General features: G+C 41.0%; 2 protein-coding genes across 8 annotated transcripts in view; one reads left to right on the plus strand and one right to left on the minus strand.

The window, feature by feature from the left end:
- LOC111670295 (fibronectin type III domain-containing protein 4-like) overlaps nt 1-9,455 on the minus strand; it is a 43,544-nt gene extending 34,089 nt beyond the window's left edge. Inside the window, exons 1-2 of the mRNA XM_087179504.1 lie at nt 9,381-9,455; nt 6,425-6,528 (exon numbers count right to left, since the gene is read on the minus strand). The gene's annotated coding sequence lies outside the window, so the exon portion shown is untranslated. The remainder of the gene's footprint in view (nt 1-6,424; nt 6,529-9,380) is intronic.
- Nucleotides 630-13,206, plus strand: part of LOC111670344 (poly(rC)-binding protein 3-like) — a 23,823-nt gene continuing 11,246 nt past the window's right edge. For 6 of the 7 annotated variants that reach the window (XM_023427027.2, XM_023427031.2, XM_023427030.2 and 3 more), the window contains exons 1-5: nt 2,319-2,392; nt 11,310-11,481; nt 11,612-11,635; nt 11,736-11,768; nt 11,855-11,971. In XM_023427027.2, coding sequence (XP_023282795.1) covers nt 11,407-11,481; nt 11,612-11,635; nt 11,736-11,768; nt 11,855-11,971 — 249 coding nt within the window. In that variant the 5' untranslated portion in view covers nt 2,319-2,392; nt 11,310-11,406. Of the gene's footprint in view, nt 703-2,318; nt 2,393-11,309; nt 11,482-11,611; nt 11,636-11,735; nt 11,769-11,854; nt 11,972-13,206 lie in introns of those variants that run through there. The other variant, XM_023427029.2, reaches the window with a different exon arrangement.

Below are 13,206 nucleotides of genomic sequence, written 5' to 3' on the forward strand. Positions count from 1 at the left end.
TACACACAAAATTGACTTTACTTTTCCAGAACTAAAATACTGCTCGTCTGTTCTCCTATAAAATGATCCATGTGTAAAATCTTCCTGTATTCTTTGAGTTTGCAGAAGATTTTTTTAGATTCTATAAATAAATTTCTAAAAATGTTCTGAAGCTCCATAACCACTAAGGATCCTCATACAAACAACTGGACATGAACCAGGGACATTTTGATTGATGCTTGGCCCCTTAACCCCTTAACCCTGGCCGGCCCCAGTCCCAGCCCCTGCCCCAATTTAATAACACTCAAAAGTTAAATTTTGCTACTTCGTGCAGTTGACTCAGCCTCCTTTTGTCGCCACTCTCCTGTGCTTGTCAACAATCAGTGAGATTGACCGTCACTGTGATCTCCCTCACCCTCTCCTTCACGCCCTTCTGCCTCCATTAGGACCCTGGCACCCTGATAAGATACATGGGTGGCCATGAGGACAAGCTCTGTTCAGTGTGGGGTTGCAATAATGGGTGGGGATGGGGGGAGTGTATGTGCTTGCTGGACCAGCCTGAGTCCATCACCTTGCTGGAGGCCATGGGCGGGGGGTTAGTCAATTTATAGGGCTATGGGAGCCGCCCCAGCCCCTAGTGTGCCCATAATCTGCCATCTTGGTCTTAAACTCCCAGGCTGCACCTCCTCTCTCCTGACCAGGAGCTTTCCTGCAACTTCACCGGTAAGCAGTTTAACCTTTGACCTAAATAGGGGCATCATCAAACAGACCTAAACAACAATACTTGACTATTTCTATCTTCATCTCACAAATACTGTCAATTTATTACGTAGAGAATTCTCTACGATTTCAGTTTTTCATTTAGATGGCTTATTATGACCCTCTAAGCCATTAATACTCCTCTATCACATAACTTTTGACAGATTATATGTCATTTCTCAAAGGACTGAGGACAGAATGCATTTAGTACTAATGAAGATTAGACTTTACTCAATTATACAAGAATGTTATGTAAACTAGTTTTTATCCAGAGCTACCACCACACTTAGTTTTGGGTTTTGAAGGCGAGCCAATGGTGTCATTCGAATATAAAGCAGATTTCCTCTGATGTGGTGCTCGATTTTACCCCACACACTCTTCTTTTGCCTCTTATGATTCAATGTGGAGCAAATTTAATGCTCTATTTGTAGTTTATCCCATGGGCCATTTTACAGTCGGGTTGGTAGGTAAAGGCATGATGGTTATCATTTTGTGTTGCACACAAACATTAAAAGCATGTATTGCAAGCCTCGTTAGTATTTTTTGGTTTGATGTCAGACTGTATTTTGCATGGAGAGCATCTGCGCTAAATGAAAACAATTGACAATGAGGTGAAACATGTTCTTCATTGTCTGCATTGCCCCTAATCCAGACAGTATAACCCCACTGTTTGCTTTTCCCTGGCAGCTCCCTTAAACGTTCTGCCACTGCTGCAGTCCAACCCTAATAATGTCAGATTAAGCCCTGCACAACTGTCCATCTGACATGAGGGCTGGATTTGTGCTGGATTGGAAAATCTGGATGGGATGCTTCCAAAGCTCTGTAATTCTAATTCTGCACATACACACACATCCACACAGAGAAGCAGATTAAAAAGCAGAGGAACAGAGGGGCTGGAGAGGATATGCATGTCACGGTAGTGTGTTTGCTGGGGTTGTGTGCATGTCTAAGTGTGTGTGTGTTTGGTTTGACCTCTACTTCTTTGAGATGCATCAAGCTCAAAAAGTTCCTCAACTGTCCTGACTGAGTCCCTCATGGCTGCACATGAGAAAACCCTCACAGCTGTGTTTTTAATCCAAGAAAAGCATTATTTGAACATGCAGCCGGGTTATTCTTGTGTCAATTGTTATCAACAATGACAAAGACAATAGCTCGGTGGATTTTGGGGGTGCTCGACCCTCCCCTGGGACACACGAGCGCCCTGGAGGCTACAGCACTGATTCAGGCCACCTCATCCCCAGACATACCCCCACGATGCCCGCGTGCCTCACTGGGCATGCCCCCCTTTTGTTGTAGCTGAGGGAAGGAGGGGGGGCTGATGGGGAGGTGGGTGATGGTCACCCAGATTACACCTCATCATTCGGCCTATTTACACTTGACACCAAACAGTATGGCAAACACAGTATCGCACCGCAGCAACTAAAACCGTGCTCATTGAGGATGCCGGGCGGTTTCATTTCATCATATAATTTCGAGAAGTGTCACGTGTTCCTCTGGTCGCTCATGTGAACTGCTGGTTCGGACCAATCGGGAGGCGCGGTTTGTCCTGGGCAGAGCAAAAGGAAGAGGGGAAAAAAAATATTTTCCCTTTGCGATTTTTAATCTTGCAACGCTCAAAGTGGTCATCGTCTACTGTGTCCTGCGCTACATAAAGGTAAACTCTCTCTTTGTGGCTCTTATGGAGAATCTTTTGGTAAAGCCTAGGGCACATTGTGCTTTAGAATTTTTTCCTAGGATGCTAGTATTGAAATGCATGATTTATTTTTTTAATTTTTTGAGGAAAAATGATAATCGAGTCGTGTACATGGTTTCTGGACTTTCAAAAGCAATAAAACTTGGATGAAATCCATGTCAACGTTGAGTTGGGTAACAACATCAATAATTAATTAACTTGATAACTTATCCACAGTCAAGAATAATAATTTTCCTGATCATGAGCTGTGACACAGTACGACTTATTGACTCGTTATCTAATTCACTTATTTGAAGAGGATCAAGTTAACATTTTGAGAAGTTACCCTCAGTGCACCCCAATAAGGTGATGGCACACGGGGTGGAAATATTTGGGTTTTCCCCAGAGAATAGTCAATTTTATGGTCAGTCGACTTTGCTTCCAATGGTCTCTTGATTACCATTGTTTGGGTGTTCATTGTCTTGGGTTACATTCAAGCGTGAGCGATTTTATTGTTGAACAATTAGCAGGAAATGCGGAACATGAAACATACGAATTGTAACTGGAAGAACTGCTGTTAACTATGAAGCTGGACTGACCTTTTTCACTGCAGGAACCATAACGTAACATGATCGTCAGTGGAATTGATACATCAGTTCCTCCCCGAGATCATTATTCCAATTATCGTCACACTGATATTAGCGCTGCTGATGGCCTTATTCTCGGCTAGTCATAGACCAAAAATGTCATTCGTCATTAGCTCAGAAGCTAAGCGCTGATTTTGATTTAAAGTACGCCGATGAATAACTCCTTTGTTTGGGTAAAAGAGCTTGTGAGCTCATCAGTGAAAGTCTCGTATTCTTACAAATTTATGTTCCTGCTGTAGGAGACAACACTAAAATAGAGCAATGGCTGAAAAGGGTGGGAAAGGCATGACAGCAACAATCAGCCAAAAGAGGGAAAGCAGAGAAAAGGGGGTACACTCTCGACCCGTTCTGCATGAGTGCTCTGTGAAAGCTGCACGTATGGAAGCCATGACTTTGTGACAAGCAGTGATCTCACATTACAAATTGTGGCAAATCTAAAATGGCCGACTTAACGCTCAGCTCTTAGCACTGCATTCACAGCACAACATGGTGTGCCTGCACTGTAAAGCCTGTTACACTGCGCTCACTGAACCCCCCCCCCCCGCCGCCCCTCCCACACTGGGACTATTTGAAGCGAACACGCAGTACTCCGCTAGACACTTTTAATGCTACTTGGTGATAGTTGGTCCTCGTGTCTTCTTTGCTCGTTGCTTTCTCTGATTTGACTGGTTGTGGTGAGGATGTGGTGGCCACGGTTTTGATTGTGATTTAGGCTGAGCTATCAGGATGCTGGGCTGCTGATGTGGGCTGACAGCTCTTGAGAGCACTGTCATAGCGGCGTATAGGAAGGCCGACTGGGTGGACGCCCCCCCGCTCCGCCGCACCACGTACAACAAAAGCCTGCGCCAGACGAGACAAGGGCTGCTCATATACCAGTAAACTGAGGGCGAAAAACCTCAGGAGTCAGTGGAACTCCTCTCTATTTCTTCAACTTGATCTGCCAACAGCTACTATTTCTGACAGGAGCAACCATCAACAGCAATTATTTATCATCCTTTTCCCCTGTTCCTCAGAGTCTTCATCCATGTTGCTTTCCCTGTCACAAACTTTGTCTCCGAGATGGGTTTTTTTTCCCTCCAAATGTGAGTTAAAGCGCCAAACACTCCTGAAAGTGAGACGTTCGTCCATGCAGAACTGAGATGCTTTGAACAGATCCTGTGAAAACATATGGATCAACCAGGTCACCCTCTGTGCTCGCCCTCAGCTGCCCTTTATGCACGCTTATATTCCTTTTGCTCACCCTTAATTGCAGCACAACAACATATTGGCTGCATTACAAGTAAACCTGTTCTCTTGGTTGAGTAAATTAGCTGCCAGATTTGCAGCTGAGTACATCTGCAGTTCAATTTTGCTGCATACCTGCATACCTCTCAGTCCTCTTCTAACAACAAGGGCAAGAAATCAATCTGCAATACTTGCATAGGGCAACATGGATAAAATAACTACTATTTTCATTGGTATTCAATTTGATTATTTGTTTGGTCCATGAAATCATCATATCCTCAAACTGGAGAAGCTGCTTTGGTAATTTCCTGTCCATTGACGAATCGTTGCAGCTCTATGTGGTGGTCAATCCCAAGAACAGCTACCCACACTAATGGTTCAGTTGTACGCCAGTGGGAATGGGCGAAAATATTTTAAGTTTTAAGTTGTTTTCATTGATGAAGAATGTCTCAAAAGGAGATTTTGTTTGCAGAGAAACACTGACAACTATTAAAAAGCTCCTTCACAAAGTCTAAAAAATGAAATGTTCAGTCCCAAAAGGCAGAAATAGAATCATGAATTTTAACTGGGCATAGCTGAGCAGTTTGCCGTGCCCCTTCACCTTCAAACTGACCTTGCTTTGCTCTGCATTTAATCAAACTGGGCCCTCTTGAACTTTGAAAGTCACCAGGCGTCTTTGAAAAGCAGCCATTTGCCAAAAAGGACATGAACTCTGACAAAAACAGTGACAGTTAAAAGACTTAACTAAAAGCAAAACCCAAAAATTTAATAAAAAAAAAAAAAAACCTTAAACTCCTTTGAGAGGTTAATTAGATTCCTTACATATCCATTTTTAAAAGCCAGAGTGAGAAAACACAGATTTGGGAATGCAACTAAGTAAAAAGCTGTAAAGGTCAAAGAGCTCAGATGAGGACACCCCCGTCCACAGCATCTGAAATACAGTGAAACGTGGTTTTGGATTCATTAGGACTATTTTCAAGACTAAGTCTGCTTCGAAAAGGAAGTATTCCTGCACCGGCATTCCTGTTTTACCCCCGATTTTGACTCATCTCCTCATGTAAACGTCACAACACATGAGAAGTAAAGAGAATGGCAACCAGTGACCCTCTCGGATACATACTTCACACTCTTATGTCATATTTTCAAGCTGAGGATGCTGAAAAGACGAGCAGGCAGCAGGTTTTTTTTTACTGCAAAACACCATTATTCCCCCAAAGAGACGACCCTGTCACTTTAAATTCATTATCTCAAAAATGAAAAACTCTTCATTTCCAGAAACCTCTGCAGCTTTCAGCTCAGTCCCTGGTGAACAGTGACGAAGGGTTTTATAGCAAAACGTCATAATGACATATCTGTAGATGCATGGATTAGGATGAACAGATGACAGGAGCTTGGCCTAGATTAGACTGCAGGCCGTCCATTTAATGATTTTCTTTATGTGATTTCAAATGTCTCTCTCTCTTTCTCTCTCTCTCTCTCTCTGTCAATCAGTTACTCTATCGACAGTAACTGCATCTCTGTGTCACTGTTATTTTAAGAAGGGCAACATGCAGGAAAGTGCTCAGTTAGCCTTCTATCTAAAAATAACTAAACTAATACAATGCTTTTTTCCTTAGATTTTTTTAATAGTTATTTAATAGGTTTGAGTCTATAGTTTTCCATCGTTTGTTTCTTGGTTTCAGTTGATGTAGTTTCAGTCCAAAAATACAGAAACATGATGCTCAGCTTGAGCAGTAGATGTATTTGCAAATGCTCCTGAGTGTGAATTCATGAATAAAATACACAACTCATGTACAGGGTGGAGGTGACAGTGACTTTATCTGTCATTTACTGCTTTAAATTCAAAGCAGCAACAGCTTCTGAATTCATTAACCTACATTTCGGTGTTAGATTTGTTTTCTGAGTGCGTTAGGTTTCAGGTTTCAGCTAGAATCTATTGGAAAAATGGCTTCAAACTGAAATCATTGGGCAGAAATAATCATTTCGCTCTTTCAAAACCTGCTGAAAGAGAAACGATTTTTTTTATCTTTGATATTTGCTGCAGTTTTTTCACATTTTAAATCTCTGTCCGAGCTCAGAGGACGCCGGACAGAGTGATGCGGACCATGTCAGATGGGACAAAGTGAGTTGATGGTCACTTAACTGTGCGGCAGCTCTCAGCCTGGAGTTCAGACAGCGGCGTCCACTTTAATATGCAGAGTGCTGTAATGAGATGCCTCCATATCTGTAGCCACCGCTGCCTCCTTCCTGTCAGAGCCAAGAGAGAAAGAAGTCAGATAAAAACATGTCATCAATACTTTTTTATGCCTTTCAACAGCGATACACTCTAAAAAAATAAGGTATGAAATGGACAAGTTCATTTACGATCAATAACCAGCAAAGCATTGTAAAAAATGTACTTTCACATGTCAGGTATGTCTGCCCCTTTCTCATCCATTTGCTTGTGTTTTCCCATCATTTACACACCACTGGCTCTGCATGAGAGCAGCATCTTCTCATTGTTAGCCGCACATAAAGAGAGACCCGAGATTCAAGTTTTTTGAGAGCAATGCACAAGTCTTTTCTGTGGCGAGCGCCGAGCAGACGCAGGGAGAGATGGGAGGCGAGGGGGGGAGGTGGGGGAGCCATTTTGTGCACTGCGTTGTCCAGCCGAGCGTAAAGCGTGATTAATTCAATAGCCGCCATAGAGGAGGAGGCTAGCAGCACTGCAACACCGAGCATGACCCACTTTCCCCATCAGATGTCATGAAAAATTCCCGTTCATCCCTCTTTGTGTTTCTCATTCCCCCTTCTCCAACTTCCTGCCTGATTAACAAAGAGACACAAGAGGAAAATTACAGAATCAATGCATGTGTCTGAACTGATCGCAAGTGGCCACGGAGCGGGGAGGTTACACCAAAACATGCAGATTTTTGAAGCTTTTATGAGGACGTTTTCAGCTTTTAGGAGTAAGAAATCAACAAAACTGCCATTTTTGCTGGAAGGTTTTAGCCCATTGGGGCAAATGATTCATGGGGCCTTGACCTAATTCTATTATGCTACAGGATGTATGAGCAAAATACTGTCTGGGAGGACGACTATTCAAAACGCAGCTCTTAACGCTGACCTCGATCATCTCTGAGGTCCAACAGACTCGTATTTGTTGACCTGAATCTACAGCAAAGTATCCCCGTGTCTTAATCATGGGGAAGGAGGCTCTTTGAAGATGTGTTATTTTAGGGGCACGAGTGGAGGGAGGAAAGAGGTTTTTCAAAAGCATGTGCAGAATACAAATGTAGTGAGATATTATTACTAACTTTCAAAAAGAAGTAGGAGTGAAACACTTCTTAAAGCACTTCTTTGCCTCAATTTGTCTTGACAGGGGATACCATCAACGTTAGCTTGAGTCCCATCGTCAATCTTGGGAGGTTTTTTTCTGCCCCCCCCTCCCTCCTGCCCCTGGAGAGGACCTACACCGCTGGCTTGGGTCTTAAACCCGGATTAAGGCTTTTTATGTAATCTGGTCTCCTCTGGGAGATTGGAGAGACAGCTGGCAACAGAATCCCTGTCCCTTATCTCTCAAACCTCTGCTGGCCTCCGACCAGCACATCCCTCAGCTCTGCCTCTGCATGCAGCATAGATTAGAGGAGCGACGATCTCTGGAGCCAGAAATGATTCCTTTTCAACATATGTGTGGGTCCAGTTTAAAACCACAAACACTGAAACAACCCCCAATATGTTACAAACACATATCAACTACAGCTTCAGTGATTAAACGATTAATACATCGATTGAGCGACAGGCAACCAAAAACTATCATTGCATTTATTTTTGTCTCCGTTTAGCACCTTTTAAACTGTTGTCGCCCCACATGCACGGTGCCTTCCTCTCAGCTGCAAGCCTGACTCATCATTTTGTCAATTTAACAAAGTATAAAGCTGCCAAGAAGCAAAATACAAGAGGAAAATATAAAAATGTCCCAATCTGTAGTGACAATCAAAGTATTAATATCATTTTACAATTATACACTAATAGTCATTTTATAGAAACTTGATTTGTGCCTTTTACATTGAAAAAAAAAAAGAGTAATATAAAGTTTTTAAATATATATAAATATATCTAAACTACCAGAATATCAATGTATACAGTAGATACTGTGTGTCTGTTACCGTGAATAAAACATGCTCAGTGTATTCACAGATAAATGGAGGAACTTTTTTTTTTTTTTTAAACAAAACTTTGTGTTCCAGCCTCTTAAATGTGAATATTGGATGGTTTTCTTCGCCTTAAATTGAAAGTCACTGTGTTTTTGGACAAAACGTGACCTCTGAAGACGTCACCTCGCACTCAATATTTGATAATATTACTATACTATTTATATTTAAGTAAAACCTTCAGAAAATTAGGATCCTGAAAGTGATCTGCTTTTCCTTTAAAGGTCCGTTACACTTCGGGAAAATACTTAATAACTCCACATGTAACATGGTTTGAAGAAACTGAACATATACTGTAGCTCACATTAATTTGTTGCTCTGCAAAGATACAAATGCTAAAATACTTAATAACAAGAAAATAATGAATAAAAAAAAGGAGGACATTTCTCAGGTCCAGACCCTCAAACTATCATCACCTGTCTCACAGTTCCACCATAGACCAACACAGCACTGAGCCACCGGTCAGTGAGAGATGAATGCGTTTGTGTGCAGCTCTGTAGCAAACATGATCACCGTTGAGGCTCCCAGTGTGTTGGTGATGACCGCTGGAACGCATCAACGTGGTGACAGCAAGGTCAAACCACATGATAGGTGTGTTTTGTGTAAGCACAACTCAGACTGCATCTGAGTTTTAATCAATACACAACTGGGCCGCCTGATTTAATACATACAGCAAGGTCGTGTTATAATTTTGTGCTTAATGAGCTTCATTCGTTTTAATCATCTCATGGATTTTAAAGACTCTTTTTTCTTTTCAGTCAGAAAACAAAAACTGCAAAAGCCACAACTGCAAATTAACAATTACACAGAGGAGGGAGGGAAAGGAAGTGATAAGTGAGACTGCAAATATATTTTTTCCATTTCCACATAGCAACAATGACTCCGATTGGCAGACAGTGACATTACCTGTCTCTTCAGTCAAGGTCAACTGCTCCAGGAGCTTTTCTGTCCACAAATGATCTTTCAGCCGGCTGCAATGCAGATCTATGAAAAGAAAAAAACATTATTCAACTCATATTTAGTGGTTTATATGTTTCCTGCCATATGTTTAATCGTTTTATCAAACTCAAACCATAGAAACATGTAGTTTAGGATTAGATGTGAAGGTTTAATCTGCTTTTTGAACCAAATATTGTAAAATATCAAATAAAATCATCAGTATGTTTTACTATTCTTGCACCTTTATGATTGTTTGCATCTCTATTTACATATTACACAACAGAAACAGGAAGTATCTAATATTAATTCCTTTCAATTCACATTTTTGGGACCAATTTACTAATTCATCAGAAGCTTATTTAATCAAAATCTGTATTACTTTTATTTATATTCATTTTTTTATAATTTGAGGGACTCATAATCTATTATCATTATTTCAATTTAAAAGAACTGAATGACTTCAATTTCACACTATAATGTGCTTCCCTTCTAATATAAGAGGATTATAATATATTTGAATTGAGTCAGAATCGTTCACATTTTGGGATTTTTGTCATCATTTAGAGCCACATTAAAATCATCCGGCCCTGATCCACAGTCAGGGATTCAGATTACGGACTGGAGCGCCCTCTTGTGGTCACGCTGGGGCCTTGCTTGACTCATTACATCACTTGTCAGGCAGAATTTAGAGGGGCTCCAGCTGAAAGGGGCTTGATAAAAATAAATATGGCGCTCGACGTTCTGTGGCTCATCTCGTGACTGAGGAGACATATGCTGACCTACATTTCTATGGCTTTTATCGCAAACGGCCGTGTGCTGCATCCGAGCTGAAATGAGAGTCCATTACATCTTCGGATGTATCGTATATAATCATTATTACAGTCATTATCATATTGTCTTTTTCCCTTGGGGCAAAAATGAAATGCTGGCCTCAATTAACCCATCTTCTCCCTCTTTCTGTGCTTTTCTTTACTGAAACACTTCCCAGGTCCAGATAAAAGATACATTTAGAGATATTTTATACAAAAAAAACAATAATTAATTCACATACTAACAACAACAGCTGACTCCTCTGCTCCACTGTTGTCGAAAAACACATCAGTGAGCCACACTATTGCAATGGGGGACATGTTCCTTCATTACATTAAAACACACATACTGTAGTTCATTCTGACTCTCTCTCACACACGCACGCATGCGCACGCACACACGCACACACACACACATACACACTATCACCACAGCTTAATTCCCCAACAAATCCAGGTTTTACTCCTGTTTGAGTAACGCTCACTAAAACTACAGTGTCCAGCTGTTTCCCAAAATGGTTGAGCCTTTTTTTTTTTTTTTTTAATGGATGAGAGTACATTTATAATCTGTGTGTAAAGATTTAGGTCTTCTGTGGGAACAAACAAGCTGTGGGTTCAGCGCCACAGACAGTGCAGGGAAGTCTGAAAGTACTGCGAGACGGCCTGACGCACCGTTGTTTTTGTTTTTCATAGAATATAAGAAGCCTGAAACGTTTTTTTCTCTACTTTTATACTGTGCTTTTTTTATGAATTGAGCACAAATTACACATTAAACCAGGAGCTTTCGGGGACCATGGGTAATCTACCTTTATATGAATCCCTTTTTCTTCCATTTGTCAAACAAGCATCTCTTTAGTCACACTTTTCTCCAATCAGCTTAAAGTGATTTTAAAATGCTGGTAGCTGAATACCAACATTAAACTATCCAGATAAAGTACTACACTGTATTTTCATTTCATTACGCATGAATTCAACTAAAATGCCTTCGTCTCAGTCTGAGAAGAACATTATAACCGATTCCATGCTTCAGTCCCTACCTCATCAGCTGTGTCTTTATTTTATTTTATTCTTTTTTTGTATCTGGCAGGTGACCGGTTGGCCGACTCCACCATCACACTCGCGTTGGCCCTTGAACTCCTCTCTCTCGTGACCACGCCCCTTATTCCTCTACATCCAATCCCGACATGGAGCCCATCAAGGTCCAATCAGAAGGTGGACTGAATGTGACCCTCACCATCAGGCTGCTGATGCACGGCAAGGTATCACAAAAAAAAAAAAAAAATGGATTCAATTTTCCTTCTTTAATTATCTGTCAAAAAAAAGAAAATAGCTGATTTCAAGGGTCCCTGTGGCACAAATACACATAACAATGTTTCTGTGTTCCTGCAGGAGGTTGGAAGCATCATAGGAAAGGTATTTATCACCAACACAACAAGCAGACCATGTAAAGCATCATAACGCCTGTAGGAAAAACACTAAGCATCTCAATATTGTTCCTTTTCTTTGCTTCCAGAAAGGAGAGACTGTGAAGAAAATGCGCGAAGACGTGAGTTCAACTTTTCAGCAAATATTCTAGCATTCTTAACACTCTAGGCTCTTAATCAAATATTGTTTTGCCCTTTGCTTTCATAGAGCGGAGCCCGTATCAACATCTCAGAGGGGAACTGCCCTGAACGGATAGTCACCATCACCGGGCCGACAGATGCTATTTTCAAAGCCTTTGCCATGATAGCCTACAAGTTTGAGGAGGTATTGTCGTGTATAATCTAAACTCTACAAAGGCTGTTTTTGAAGTTGCAGTTACTTAAATAAAACCAGTCATACCACACTGTAGAAATACTCTGTTACAATTAAAGTTCCTACATTTTAAATGTTGCAGCATGCAGGAAAATGCTTGTTTGGTCCAACCAACAGTCTAAATCTCATAATTATTGAAATTAATTAGAACAAATGCGAAGAAAAAGAAGACAATTCTCACATTTGAGAAGCTGGAATAATGACAAATTTGGTATTATTACATGAAAAATTATTTGAACAATAACGACAAGATTTGCAAACTAATCAACCTATCATTTCAGCTTTACTTGTTGTAAGGTAGAGTGGTTTAAAAGATGTTTTCTCATGTGTTTCATCTGCAAAAATCTTTTCAAGGAAATCACATCTGTAGTTAAGTGAAGTACCTGAGTAAACGCACTTAGTTACATTCCACCAGCGCTGTGCCTGAGCGTGTGCACTGACTCATTTCCAAATGGAATACAAAGCAGAGTTGGCCCAGTTATGTGGGGCAGAAATGTGCTGATCTAACCTTGCAGCACCCTTTGAAAGTGGGCCAGTGCTGTGTTTGAATTGGGTGTCTTATCAGCCGGACCGAGTCAAACTGTCTCCACAACACAGCAGATTAACCTGTGCAGAGAATGAGTATGAGCCAATGTGTGTGTGTGTGTGGGGGGGTTAATGAGACTAATTTACAGATGAAAGTTAGAACGGTACTTTTGCACATTCAATAAATAGTGTTTCATTATATTCTGTTGTTTATTTTCATGAAACAAAAAAGTTACGTGCATTAATAATTTAAGAAAGTCTACTTTTCACTTCAAAAATCAACATGTAACACACATGTAATTTGCCCAAATCCTCCCATAAAATAGTGCCAAAAGGAAGTATGGGCAATGAAGTCAAAAAAGATAAGGTAAAATTTAAGATAAACACAAAGCTTGTGCTACAGAAGATGGACCAGACTCAGTGAATAGCTCCCTAAGCTTAACATGTCCTATGATAACTATTAATTTAGCCGTACAGACTAATGAGCAGTGATAACTAACATGTCTTTGGGGTCATCAGGTGGGAACCTCCTTTCACCAGTGTTTCGTCTAGTTGGTCCCACGACACCTCCAGGAGGCTAGACAGTGAGCACTGGCGTCCCAGAGTCACTCCCCTAATGCCAGCCATCACTGCTCCTCACACCACCATTTTCTTTATCTTGC

This window comes from Seriola lalandi, unplaced genomic scaffold, assembly GCF_002814215.2.
Source record: "Seriola lalandi dorsalis isolate HSWRI2012SDOR001 ecotype SW California unplaced genomic scaffold, Sedor1 jcf7180002054850, whole genome shotgun sequence".
Taxonomy (NCBI): domain Eukaryota; kingdom Metazoa; phylum Chordata; class Actinopteri; order Carangiformes; family Carangidae; genus Seriola; species Seriola lalandi.